Source organism: Podarcis erhardii (assembly GCF_964252035.2).
Source record: "Podarcis erhardii genome assembly, chromosome: 4".
Lineage (NCBI taxonomy): Eukaryota > Metazoa > Chordata > Lepidosauria > Squamata > Lacertidae > Podarcis > Podarcis erhardii.
Genome location: NC_138508.1, coordinates 44,161,687 through 44,175,456, shown reverse-complemented (window position 1 = coordinate 44,175,456; position 13,770 = coordinate 44,161,687). Strand labels below are relative to the sequence as shown.

At 39.4% G+C, this 13,770-nt stretch overlaps 1 protein-coding gene across 4 annotated transcripts in view; it reads left to right on the top strand.

Moving 5' to 3' along the window:
- CADM2 (cell adhesion molecule 2) overlaps positions 1-13,470 on the top strand; it is a 365,211-nt gene extending 351,741 nt beyond the window's left edge. For all 4 annotated transcript variants that reach the window (XM_081858507.1, XM_081858509.1, XM_081858508.1 and 1 more), the window contains 2 exons: positions 8,203-8,328; positions 11,300-13,470. In XM_081858507.1, the coding sequence (XP_081714633.1) occupies positions 8,203-8,328; positions 11,300-11,418 (245 nt within the window). In that variant the 3' untranslated portion in view covers positions 11,419-13,470. The remainder of the gene's footprint in view (positions 1-8,202; positions 8,329-11,299) is intronic.
- Positions 13,471-13,770: the final 300 nt, after the last annotated feature.

Below are 13,770 nucleotides of genomic sequence, written 5' to 3'. Positions count from 1 at the left end.
CATTCTTTTTTGAGTCCTGTTAACAGTATGTCCAGGTCATAAGGTGCATGCATACAAGTGTGTGTGTATACACACACCCCAACACAAGCCATGTCTCTTTCTTTGGACTACCTGTTTCTGTTTTGAAACATTTCACATAACAGCCATGGGCCATGATTTAGCATTCAGTTTTATGGTATTAGAAGGAACATCTCTTTGCCCACCCTGAGAGTTCTCCCTCCCAGCAGTGCATCATATATATTCTGGTGCCGCATCCATTCCTTTTTTCCAATCAGAATTTACTGGGCAACATCAGCAAGGGCAAATGGAGGCCACTTATTGCCCTCACTCTGAAAGGGAGGCGAGAGAGAGAAAAAATATCCCTGTTGCCAAGGCAATGAATATTTCCCCCTCAGACCTGCAGTTTTTTCTTTTTGTGTTTTTTTTTTTTAAAAAAATGTATACTGGGATTTGAATATAGCTGAATTAACTGTCCGCAAGCCATTGTGACTGGGAGCTGTGGAGATAGTGTTTCGGGAAGGGGGCAGCAGGGGACCTGAGTGACAGTTTGGCTGTAGTTTACCATGTATCAAACTAAGGATAAATCTGAGAAAGTAGTTTCTTCTGCATATACATACAAAATGGATCAAAACCTGGTGAGTTCTAATTGGTCAGGCACTCCTTTCTTATCGTACTGGATTGTTGGTATAGGCCAGTGGGGGAGCAAAACTGCACCCAAATTGAAATGATTAGCTAAGGGAGCCTTTGCTACAGAAAACAGAAGGTTGAGCTCTGGCCAAGGAGGACAGAAAAGAAAACTGCTGAAAGAGATTGTTGGTGTAAGAGCTGGTGTCATATAAAGGAAATCAAAGGACTCAGGAAGGCGCTTTTAGAGAAACTTCAGAGGACCGAGAAAACCAAAGAGCTAAAATCACTGGATACAACTGGGAAGGTTTGCAGAGAAGAGTTTGTGTCTTAAGAGGCTGAGGGAATGCTAAGAACAGAGGTTGCTGGATCAGGGTGAAGACTGTAGCAGAAACACTTCATTAAGTGTGGACTTGGTTGAAGACGACAAGTACAGTGGTACCTCGGTTTACGAACTTAATCCATTCCGGAGGTCCATTCTTAAACCAAAAGCGTTCTTAAACCAAGGCACATTTTCCCTAATGTGGCCTCCCACTGCCCTTCCACCATTCGGATTCCGTTCTTAGACTGAGGTAAAGTTCGCAAACTAATTCCGGTTTCGCGGAGTTCATAAACCGAATTGTTCGTTAACAGTACTGTTCTTAATCTGAGGTACCACTGTACAGTCCTCAGTGCCTAGTTGATGAGTGTTAACTAGGGAGGAGTGGGATAGGGAATCAGCTTTAGGTCTGATTATGAACAGAACTGAGGCTTGCATAACTCTCTCCTTAAGGTGACAGAAACCCTACACTGTATTTGCTAAATAATTCAATGATACAGTCAGATAATTCTTATATAAAGCAATTATAACAAAATGAAGTTAACCATCTAGTTTATTAAGTTACTATACATACAAACATCATTGTCTGATTAGTAACTATTTTAAATAAATTATAATTTACTCTTATTTTTTACTTTTACCTTTCTCATTATCAATGGCTCATAGACATGTTGAGTATGCTCTACTTTCATGGCTAGAGGCAGCAATGCTTCTGAATGACAGTTGCTGGAGACCACAGGAGAGGAGAGGGCTCTTGCACTTGCTCTGCTTATGGACTTCCCATAGGCAATTGGTTGGCTGCTGTGAGAACAGGATGCTGAACTAGATGGGCCATTATTACTTAATATTTTAGTTTCCATGCTGTTTTGTCCGGTGCTTCTCCAGAGCTTCTGGTGGATAAACTAAGGTAGAATACAAATTGTACTGAGACGTGTGGTGGCCTCAATAACAAAAGGTTAGGAAAAATAAACAATAAGTAATATCTGGGTATAGGGGGAACCTAATGTGTGAGACATCCATCCATAACCAATAAATAAGCAGTAGAGGGATTCTTTTTCATAAGAATATGACTTTGTCCAAACAAAATTTACTGGGCTGACAGCACTAAGGATAAGTGAAGGCCTCCTGTTGCCCTCACTTTGAATGGGAGAAAAGAGGGAACATATTCCTGTTGCCAAGGCAATGAAGACACTGCTATTTCAGCCCCACAATTTAGTGTGAAAGAAATGAATGCTGCATTAGAAAGGACATTATTTTAAAAAATGATTTGCTGTTGTGCATATGCACATGAATGCACAGAACAAACAGTTCAAGAAAGAGTCCCTTGCAATGCAGTGCTGATTGTGACCAGTCTGAGGTGGAGTGGGATCATGTCCTCAGTGCCTTGGCAATGGGGGTGCAGTCTTTTTTCTGTCCATGCCTCTTTTAAGTGGGAAAACATTTCTACTCCCTTTTGAGTTCTCCCCAAATGCTAGTCTTTATTTTTGTTTTTAGCTCAGTATACATTCCTTCTTGCTATGTGCGCCCATTTCACCCCACCAGGTAGTAATCTAGTTTTTAGAGGAGAAACTCTTCATTTTTAGCAACTTTCCCTGAAGCATTTAGCCAGAAATGGTAATTATGTAAGATAATAGAGGAAGTAAATTCAGCACTGTAGTTCACTCAAGGGATTTTGTGTGTGTTGGTAAGTGCTGCAAGATAGTGCATAGCTCTACATATATATGTCTTTCTTTTCTGTTAATATTTTCACATTAGGGATAGCTCCTGTTTCATCGTATTTTATGTAAATATGGTTTTCACCTTGAGATGGCGAAACCTTAATAAGCCTGATTACTGGTGCACATTTCTGATAGGTTATTTGTCTTAATGAAAACATCCTAAATAGCTGTACAGTTGGAATCTCAAATTTTTGGAATCTCTGCATTTTGTTTTATCATGTATCCAAAATACAAGCATGTACTTGTGTATTTTGGTCATGTTGAATTTCTGGTATTCCTACCCTTGAACATCTAATGTTTGTCAGGGGTGAAGAGAACAAACTGCCTAAGGGGCAGGTTTGTGTCTGGAGAGATAGACAGAGAGAGAGAGAGAGCTTTGCTGGGTTACTTTTCAGCAGGAAAGCCTATCTGCTAATTCTTTCCCTGGTGTGCAAGGAGAAGCAGGAACCATGCTGCTTCTGAGAAGTAAACAGGAAATTACTCTCCATTGCCTGCTCCCTATTGGCCGGGATGGATGGAGGAGCAGTTGGTAGCACTTGCAATTGTTTCCTGGAGCTCTGTGCTTGGTTCTGAGGCACATGGTTCAGATATGGTGATACCTCACTTAGGTATCTTTGTGTGGGAAAACAGAATCTCACTTCTGCTACTCTTGCTGATGAAAATGCCTAATACCTGTTGATGTGGATTGGGGACTGAGTAAAGGAGAACAGAAGAGTAAGAAAGGCACCAGTCAAGCCAAAACAAACAAATGGAGACTCTTCAGAGTGCATGAAAGTCAGTGCTATCTTTATGGCCCTGATCTGGCCACAGTGATCCATGCGACAGTCACCTCCAGGCTTGATTATTGTAACTCGCTCTACGCGGGGCTGCCCTTGAAGCTGCCCCAGAAACTCCAGCAGATGCAGAATGCCGTGGCGAGACTCCTTACGGGGTCCTTGCCATGTGACCACATTCATCCAGTGCTTTACCAGCTGCACTGGCTCCCGGTGGAGGACAGGGTCAGGTTTAAGGTGCTGGGTTTGACCTTTAAAAGCCCTATGCAGCCTAGGACCCTCGTACCTACGGGACCGCCTCCCTTGGTATGCCCCACAGAGGACCTTAAGGTCCACAAATAACAACACTTTGTAGGTCCCAAGCCACAAGGAGGTTAGATTGGTCTCAACTAGGGCCAGGGCCTTTTCAGTACTGGCCCCGACTTGGTGGAACGCTCTGTCTCAAGAGACCAGGGCCCTGCGGGATTTGACATCTTTCCGCAGGGCCTGCAAGATGGAGCTGTTCCGCCTGGCCTTTGGTTTGGATTCAGTCTGACCCTTATGTTTCCCTCCCCTTATGGTTTTGATTTATGGGCTACTACTAAAATGATGCTGCATTTTAAATTGTATTTTAACCCGTATTTTAATTAACTGTTCTTTCTTTTTTTATTACATTTTATTGTAATTTTATTGGTGTTAGCCGCCCTGAGTCCAGTTCTGGCCGGGGAGGGCAGGGTATAAATAAAATAATAATAATAATAATAGTTGTTGTTGTTGTTATTATTATTATTATTATTATTATTATTATTATTATTATTATCATCATCATCATCATCATCATCTCCCTCTTTTACTTTACTGTGTCTTAAGCCTCAGCTAATAGGTATTTTGAAGGGAATAAAGATAATTGTTTTTAAAACCTGGAATTCAAAGCAACACGTGATGGAAATGAGGGAATTGGGTCTGTGTGCTATAGAGAAGGCTCCTTCCACTCCCTTAAAAACCCTAGTGTGAGATCTGACAGAAAGTTGTGAAAGATTTGTTGCTGAAAGAAGAACTGCAAAGCTCAGGTGTCCACCTCTTCCTTCCCTTCTTTACATATCTATGGTCATCTTTTGAGCAGTATTGTGTCAACTTTTTAACTAAAATTCAAAGTGATTCCAGGTAAATTTCTACCTATAACTCAAGTGGATTAGGGGGACTGAATTTGATACATTTGTTGCTCTCATTCAGATTTTTAAAATGGTCTGATAAACAAGACTGTGAACAAGCTGTGTGGCCACAGTCCCTTTTTTCCTTTCCTTTGCCTCCTTTCCTCATGGAACTGACTTCAGTAAGACTTTCAACAAAGTCCCCCAAGATTTTCTTGTGGAGGAGCTGGCAAGATGATGTTACTGTTAGGTAGATCTGGTTGACTGACCAAAGCCAAAGAGTTCTTACCAATGGTTACTCGTTATCCTAGAAAGAAGCGACAAGTGGGATGTTGTAGGATTCTGTCCTGGTGTTGGCCTGGTGTTGTTCATCATATTTATAAATGACTTAGATGAAGAAATTGAGGGGATGCTCATCAAAGTTTCAGATGATACCATCTGGGAGGAGTAGCTAATACCTCAGAAGATGGAATTGGGATTCAATATGATTTTAATAGGTGGGAGAACTAGACTGAAACTAACCAAAAGAATTCCAATAGGGACAAATGAAAGGTACTACAGTTAGGCAGGAATAAACAGATGCACAAATATGATGTTGGAATGGGGGACACCTGGCCGTACAGCAGTACTTGTGAAAAGGATCTAGGGGTCTTGGTGGACCACAAACTTAACAATGTGATGCAGCAGCAAAAAAAAGCTAATGCAATTTTAGACTGCATCAACAGCAGTATAGTGTCTCAGTCAAAGGCAGTAATAGTACCACTCTATTCTGCCTTAGTCAGACCACATCTGGAACACAGTGTCCCTTCCTGGGCAACACAATTTAAGAAGGATGTTGACAAGCTGGAACGTGTGCAGAGGAGGATGATTAAGATGATCAAGGATCTGGAAACCATTTATTATAAGGAATGGTGGAAGGAGTTTTGTAAATTCAACCTGGAGAAGATGTTCTGATGTTCTGAGATGTTATGATAGGCATCTAAAATATTGTTACATGGGAGATGGAGCAAGCTTGTTTTCTGCTGTTCTAGAGGGTAGGACCTGATGCAATGGATTCAAGTTACAAGAAAGGAAATTGCTGCTAAACATTAGGAAGAACTTTCTGATTGTAAGAGCTGTTTGACTGTGGAATGGATTTCCTCAGGAGGTGGTGGACTTTCCTCCATTGGAGGATTTTAAATAGAGCTTGGCTATTCATCTGTCAGGGATTCTTTAGCCATGGTTCCTGTATTGCAGGGGGTTATGCTAGAGGACCCTTGGAGTCCCTTCCACTTCTACAGTTTTGTGTTTCTGTGCTTTTAAGCTGTTAACCTCCTGTTTCTCATGGTACCCGAATCAAGAAACTGGCACAATTGCTTCTGAAGGCAGCTCTGTTTAGGGAAGTTTTTAATGTTTGGTGTTTTATCATGTTTTTAATATTCTTCTGGGAGCCGCCCAGAGTGGCTGGGGAGGCCCGGCCAGATGGGTGGGGGATAAGTAATAAATTATTATTATTAGGTTTACTATTATATCTAACTTTTTATATAAAGAATCTCTTATAAGGATCTGATATAAATTGTACAAGTCTCTTTAAAAATCCTTTATAGAACAATCCTAAGAGAGCGGGAGAGAAAGACCCTTATTCATCTTTTAAAAACATTTCTTATTCCCATTGCTTCTCAGTTCCAGGAATATGGGAGGCTTTTGGTTCCAGTGGATCCAATGCCTTTCCTGATCTACCGTGGAATCTTTTTAGCCCTGTCTGACATTAGCTACCATGAGGCTACAACAGTTGGTACATGGACCGACCTCCTTCTCAGGCCTTGGGCCTCCCTCTCTGCTTGCAAAATCCCATGGCCCCTGAGAAATCCTCCCAAAGACTTTAATACTGTGCCCTAGATTTTCAAAGAAAGCAGAGTTCAAAAGATTAAATTTATTAAGGCTGTGATTATAAGCGTGCCTGCTCACAAGCTCAAATCAATTCATGGGATACTTAACAATTAAATATGTTTCACAGCCTTGTCATATGAAGCATTTCAGTGATCATTTGCAGTGTGTGTGTGTGTGTGTGTGTGTGTGTGTGTGTGTGTATCTGCAGCTGTACTCTCATTACAAATCTATGCATACTTTACATGGGAGCATATCACACAGAACACAGTGGGCCCTTTTTGAAGCATGCTTGGGATTGCAGTTAAATGGGTCAATATTTCATAGATCCTTTGTGTAAAACGGATAGTTCTAGATGGTTTGAAGGCATGGTGGCAACACGATGCAAGTGGAAAGATAAAATAGGAAAGATAAATGTATGCATTACAGAGATTGCCAAATTATTACTTGATAAATTTCTTACTTGGTAAGCAGCTGTGCAACTACTGCTATTAGGATTGAAGGTCATTTTCTGACACCTTATCTGCTATGGACATGCCTGTTTGTGATGCACAACTTTAGGAGAGCACCATTTCAGAGATGGTATTTTCCCCACCTTTAGTTTGAGCTTTCTACCCTCCACCCCCACTCCCCCAAAAATCTCAAGAGTTGTTTTTCAAAAGCTGCTCCCTCCCCCTTTTTTCCTCACTGTACATTTTCAAATGAATTGCAAAAGATACCTCCTGAAAGGGAACTGTCCATATATCACTGCATGTGAATCTGTTAATATACATTGTGAGCATACTAATAGTGATCTTGGCAGAGCTGCTGTTCATTGGTAGTTGAGGCATTCTTAATGTAAAATTAAATTATTCTAGCCTTATCTTTAAGACCAAATCATTTTCTATATCTCCTTCTTTCACTTACTTTAACCGATACCCAGGAGGTTACTGTACCACTTAATCGATCAGAACTTCTGAGGAATTACTCCCCTCGGTGATGCTATTTTTCCTGGCTGCCTTTCTGATGAGGCCCCTAAAAATAAATGAGCACTGTACTAAATGACAAGTTTAAATCCTTTGGTGTTCCTAATGTTTGGAACACGGAACCTTAACACAATAGGGGCTAATATATATATAAAGTTGAAAACGATTTGAATTTACTCACTTCAGCATTAATCAGATAGCTGCTTTGAATTCACGAACTAACACTTGAGAATGAACGAAGTTCCTCAAAGATGCATTTACGTTTATCTGACCAAATTCATGCAGACTCAGCTTCGCCTGCAGAACTTGCTCAGCTACACTTTCTCCCTCCCTCTCTCTTTCTCTACTGCAAAAGGATACGGATGACAAAAGGAGAATATATAAGGGATTCCCACTGAGATTCAGCTCTATAAATTATGTATTATGCAGACACCATTCTGCTGATTCTATCTGTTCCCCAATTCTTGATTCCTTGTTTTTCCGTCTATAAATAGCTATGGCCAGATTTTCAGTTGAAAAGTGATGAGGACAAAACCAGAAATCTTTCCTATTAGTACTGTCTGCTTAAGATTCCCTCTCCCTTTCATACTGTGACGTCCTCAGGGCTTTAAGTCTCTGGGAATACAAGCAGTGCTGTATCACTGATAAGCTAGTAGGGAATGGACTGAAATAACTCTTGTAAATATTTCTAAAAATGACTTTTTTGTATGTGGGGGGGGGGAGACAATTGTTTTATACCTTATCATCTGGATATTTTCATTTTTCAGCATATCAGAATAATGTTATACTGTCATTTTTTTCCCCTAGACCCCAATGCTATGGCTGAAAAGGACGCAACGGACCACGCTGTTATAGGAGGGATAGTTGCTGTAGTTGTTTTTGTCACACTATGTTCTATAATTCTGCTTGGTCGATATCTGGCAAGACATAAAGGTAGGCTAGATTTAATCACAGTGCAGTCACCTTTTGTAGCAATATTTCCTAGTGATTAGTTTTACCCTGCAACACTTTTTTTTTATTTAAGAAACTCTTCTAGACCCCAGGAAAACTCAGCTCTGATGTTACAGCATCAAGTTTTTGTTTTTTTTGTGTGTTTTTTAGTGAGGTCCTGATTTTTACCCAATTTTACAGCTGGATTAACTGTGGCAAAATAACATCTAGCAATCTACCCAAGGTCACACAGGGTGTCTGTCTGACTCGGAATCAGGCAGTTGGGATTCTGTTTCATGCAATAGACCCCCACTGTCCCTTAATTTAACAAGTTTGTAAGATAAAAATTCTATATAAATAGGCAGACAAGCAGATAAGATAGATAGTTGTGAACTGCTGGGTCTCAAAAATGCATTTTTTTTCAACCCTCAAAACAGGAAAGATACTGACCATTAAATTCTGACGTCCTAACAGTCGTTTCTAAGCCTGGTGGGGGGAGTGTGGTGCAAAATGGGCATGTACATTTTGGGGATTTTTCTCCCTGGATGTTTTAGGGAGGAAATAAGTATGACGAGGCAGCCACCATCTATTTATGCATCTAAAGCAGGGCAGGTTGGGCCTACTTATTACAAGAAAAGCAAGCAGGTGATTGGAATAAGCCTATCCCTTTCCCCATCCTCTTTCCTTAATGGAATCTGTTGCCTTTCTTTTCTTCAAAAGTGCTTCAAAGAACTGAGCCCTGCGCGATATGGCAAGGCAAGGGAGGAAGGCTACGGGTCTTTCCCCCATGTCCTCCTCTGCCTCATGTCACGCCATTAAGAGAGTTGGGGCATGTTAACATCTGAATCGGGAAAGGCTGACTGTTTTGAACCAATGCTTGGATGAGGGCCAACAAACTGAAATTGAACCCCAGTAAGACAGAGACTCTATGGGTGAACAGTTCCCAGGTGTTGGGGACTTTCTCAGTTCTAAAGGGAGTAGCACTCCCTCTGAAGGATCAGGTATGCCTCTGTGTGAAACAAGCACCAGTTATCAACTTAGGCTGGTATGCCATCTATGTCCTTTTACTGGATAGTCTGACCACCATGATTCATGTGTTGGCCCCCTCTTAATTGACTACTGAAATTAGCTCGACGTGGGACTTCCCTTGAGACTGGAATGGAAGCCACAGTTGGTGTAGAACAATGCAGCCAGGTTGTTAGTGGAGCCCCTGGGTGAGCAGATATTACACCTGTGCTGAGGAAACTGCCCTGCTTGTCAGTCACTTACTAGGCCATGTTCTGGGTCTTGTTACTAATATATAAAGCTTTGAACTATGTGGGACCAGGCCATCTTAAAGATCACTTGCCCCCATATATACCTGCAAGATCCCTTAGATAATCTGGGGACATTCTACTCAAGCTGCCATTGCACCCTACACAATATCACAGAGTGGTAACATGAAAAAGGGCATTTTCCACCCTTGTCCCTGAATTGTAGAATGTCCTTCCCTCTGCCATATGTGAAGTGTTATGCATCAGTTCCTTCAGACATGCTATAAAGACATACCTTTTCTCCAGGCTTCCCCTAACCCATAAAATGGAACACTGCTATTACTTAATTCCTTCCTTTGTTATGTTTTTTTTTTTATAATGCCATTTCACTGTTGATTTTAAGTTGGGTATCAGGTTTTTATTTATGATACTGCTGTTGGTTTTATATCTATATTTCTTTACTGCTTAGAGATTTTTAAATATTAAAGGGTTTAAAAATGTTTTTCAGTAAATAAGTATTTAAAAGTAATGCAGAAATATATGAATGGGCTGGGCATATATACATCTGGCTGCCCTATCTTATCCACATATATCCAGTCCTAGCACACATTGGTTTTTTGATTATGGGTTGGTTTTTTTTAAAAAAGTGCAAAAAATACAATATGGTCATTGCTATATTCTCATTTTTCTGCAACATCTCCCCACTGTCTTTTAATCATAACCTGCATTATTAGAACTGTTCATGTAATTTGCAATAAGCACCTACTGAAGTGTGTTCCCTTGTTCACCTGATAATCAGAATATTGTGTAAGATAAAGCTGCTTGTTATCTAGGCCAGGACCATTTCCTTAGCTACTTCATACAAGCTAATCAAGAATGTTTCCTTTTAATTTTTATACCATGTATAAGGTATGTCATTTGATCAGTCTACTGGAAAACATGACACCTGTGTTCAACTAATACAGGAGGGCCACATGCACATCCCAGCTCTGAAATAACCAAGCTTTTTCCATTCAGTAAAAATTGGCTTTTTCAGACATCACTGAATGTTGCTGCACAGATCCAAGATTTGCTGTACTAGCAAATAAATCCTTACAATAGCATACCCTCTATTGTGTTAGTGTTAAAGGAACAAAGCAGGAGGTAGGAGCAGCAATGCAGGCATTTTATATTGGCACAGAAAATTAGGAATAGTGTCTCAGGTTTACTATTCCCAATGTAAGTGAGCAATGAAGTAAGTGGGCAAACCTAGCGTAGCTATTGAAGGGCACAGTGCATTTTGTGTCGATTGTCTTTAAACTCTTTATTTCAATCAAAAAGTTATGCACAATTAACATTGTCCAACTAAAAGTAAATCAGATTTTGATGTGCTAATTTTGAAATCGCAGCGTATACTACTTGGCTGAATTATAACTTCCATATAACAAAGGAGCAAAATAATCATTTTGAGACATTTCCCCCCAAAGCTTATTCTTAATGTGTCCTTGACAGATCTTAGTGCAACATGCTCTCTTACTGCTTGTATGTACTTATCATCAAAGAAAGGCCATGGGTCACAATCGCTTCTTTCCCAAAATGGAATAGCATGTGTGCTGTAAAAGTTCATTCTACAGTAGTGCAGTGACATACATCCTGAACCTCACCAGGAGCCATTAGAGAACCACATTGGAAAAGTATCAAAGCCCCTAACATTTTTCTTTTAATCACATTGTTTCCTGCAGGAACATATTTAACAAATGAAGCTAAAGGAGCTGAAGATGCACCTGATGCGGATACAGCCATTATCAATGCAGAAGGCAGCCAAGTCAATGCAGAAGAGAAGAAGGAATATTTCATATAGATGCAGACTTAGGTTCTCTGAGTATTACTCACCAGGCTGACTGCTGGAGAAAATTGGCTCTCATCTTTCAGAATTAATTTCCCCCCATCATTTTTTGCTACCTTTATTAATGTACACAAATGCTTTCAGTAGCCAGTTTATACCAACAATCAGCCATGGACAGCATTTCTTTTCCTTTAATTATGGTACCATTCATAATGCAGGACATTTCTTATTGCCTAATCATCATATCCATTGCTCTCTTAACATACAGTGCTTGAATATACAGCCTTAACAACTTTAATCATCATCTGTTCAGTTTTTCTACATTTTTAAAAAACAAAATGTTATATAGCATTTCTTTTTGGTTTTATTTTATCATGGTCCTTACCGGTATTGCACCAGGCCATTTTCATAGCAATTGTTCTGAAGGTGAGGACCTCAATGTACTTACATAAAACATTACAAGTAAGATTAGAGGTTTACAAAGAATGTTTTATATATGTCTATAATTCAAAAAGCAGCCTAGTTTTGAAACATTATGCCCTAGGAAACACCAACTGAAAGCATTCTAGTATAATTTCTTGTGTGTTTGCAAATGATAGCAAAGGGGTATGAACAGACCTTTTATTTTAATGGCACATTGGTACTAAAGCAACGTCTGGGTGGTAACCACATCATGCCGTTTGTCTACACAGAATCCACAGAGATGGATGATGTAGCTCCATTTTGAAAATGTTTGTCCCGCTCTTTTACTGCATTTAGGATCATAAAGACTTCCGTTATCTATTTCTGTAATTTCTGGTTTTAATTTAATTTATTTGATTCATGTGGGCTCACCTGCCTTCTCAAATTGGACATGTTCATGGGGCACAATTGCAAGGCATTTTAGTATCTGTATATAGTGCATATAATAAATCCAATTAAACATTATTTGATACATATTTAACTTTTGGGGCTGTAGGTAAGTCAGTCACAAGTAAGCATTTTCTAATGTCCATTATATCCCTTTAGATATGACTTAAATTAATATTCTGAGTAGATAACATGTATTAGTACTTTTGTCTGTATGTCCTAGCACTGTTCAGCAGCAAACTTTTCTAGTTCCAGGTTTTTTTTTTCTTTGTTATACAATGGAAGCACAATGTTATATGGAAAGGTAGTTTTAAGCTAACAACCAGTGCACAGCCTCAGGTTTTAAATTCCAACCACATTAATGATTAATGATTAAGTTGCTAAAATTTTCAATATATAATTTGGCAGTTCCAGAGCTGCTTATCAATGTTGGATTTGCCAAAACACAAACAACAAAGTGTTACAACAAAAAGCTCTATGTTTTGTGTATACGGTAAATGGACTAATTCTTTATATTAAATTCCTGTCTATGCATTTTGTGAGGTACAAACTTATGTCACGGTGAATGATAGAGAATATCTGCCATGCTTTTAGCTCCACAGTAAAGACCTCTTTTTGAGATTGTTCTCAAAATGTGGGGCAAAATGACATCTTTAAAAGATACTCACAAATTCTAAATCTACCATAAAATAAGCTGATTGGCTCGATTCCTCTTCCAGAAAAAATGTGAAACATCACCAGATGCGCTTACTGGTCCCATGTCAGAAGATTCAAATCAGTAGCGATTGCTGTTCATGTCCTAAGTGCTGCACCTTAAAATAAAATAAATAAGATTTCTATATGGATGCTATTACTGGTGAAGTCTAAAAGCATAATGGCCTATTGTAAAGGATTATCTCCTGGGATTTATTTTTTGCGTGGGGGGAGAGGGGAGGAGGGAGGGTAGCATTTGAATATGACATCATGTGTCACAGTAAATGGAAATCAAAGGTGTTGTGTCAGATTATTTATCAGATGAGTATACACCTTTTAAGGACAATAGTAGTTTTTAAATTGTTTTTGTTGGAAAAAGAACATTTACCTTGTTAATTTCTATGAGAGAGAAAAAGAGAGACCATCAATCAAGCAGCACTTTTTCAAAGTATACAGAACATAAATAATATGATGTGGTTGAGTGTTAACATAATAAATCATATACAGTATGACATTTTAAAGAAATACGTCTGCATTGATGTGATTGCATGCTTGTTTTTACCATTCACTCCAGATCATCTGTGGGGAAAAAAATGCAATAATATGCTAATCTAGTATGGTAGTTTGAGAGAATCAGGTAGGAACTACTAGACACATTGATACTAGTATAGGTTTACAACATAGTCAAGTTGTTCAAAGAGTACATTTTAAAAAACAAAACTGGCAAAAGGAATTAAGCTTGCTACTACTGGGAAGAAAAGGTGTTTCTCACAGCAGTTAGCTGTAACTTCAGAAACTGATTTATGGAACTAATGGCAAGGCCAG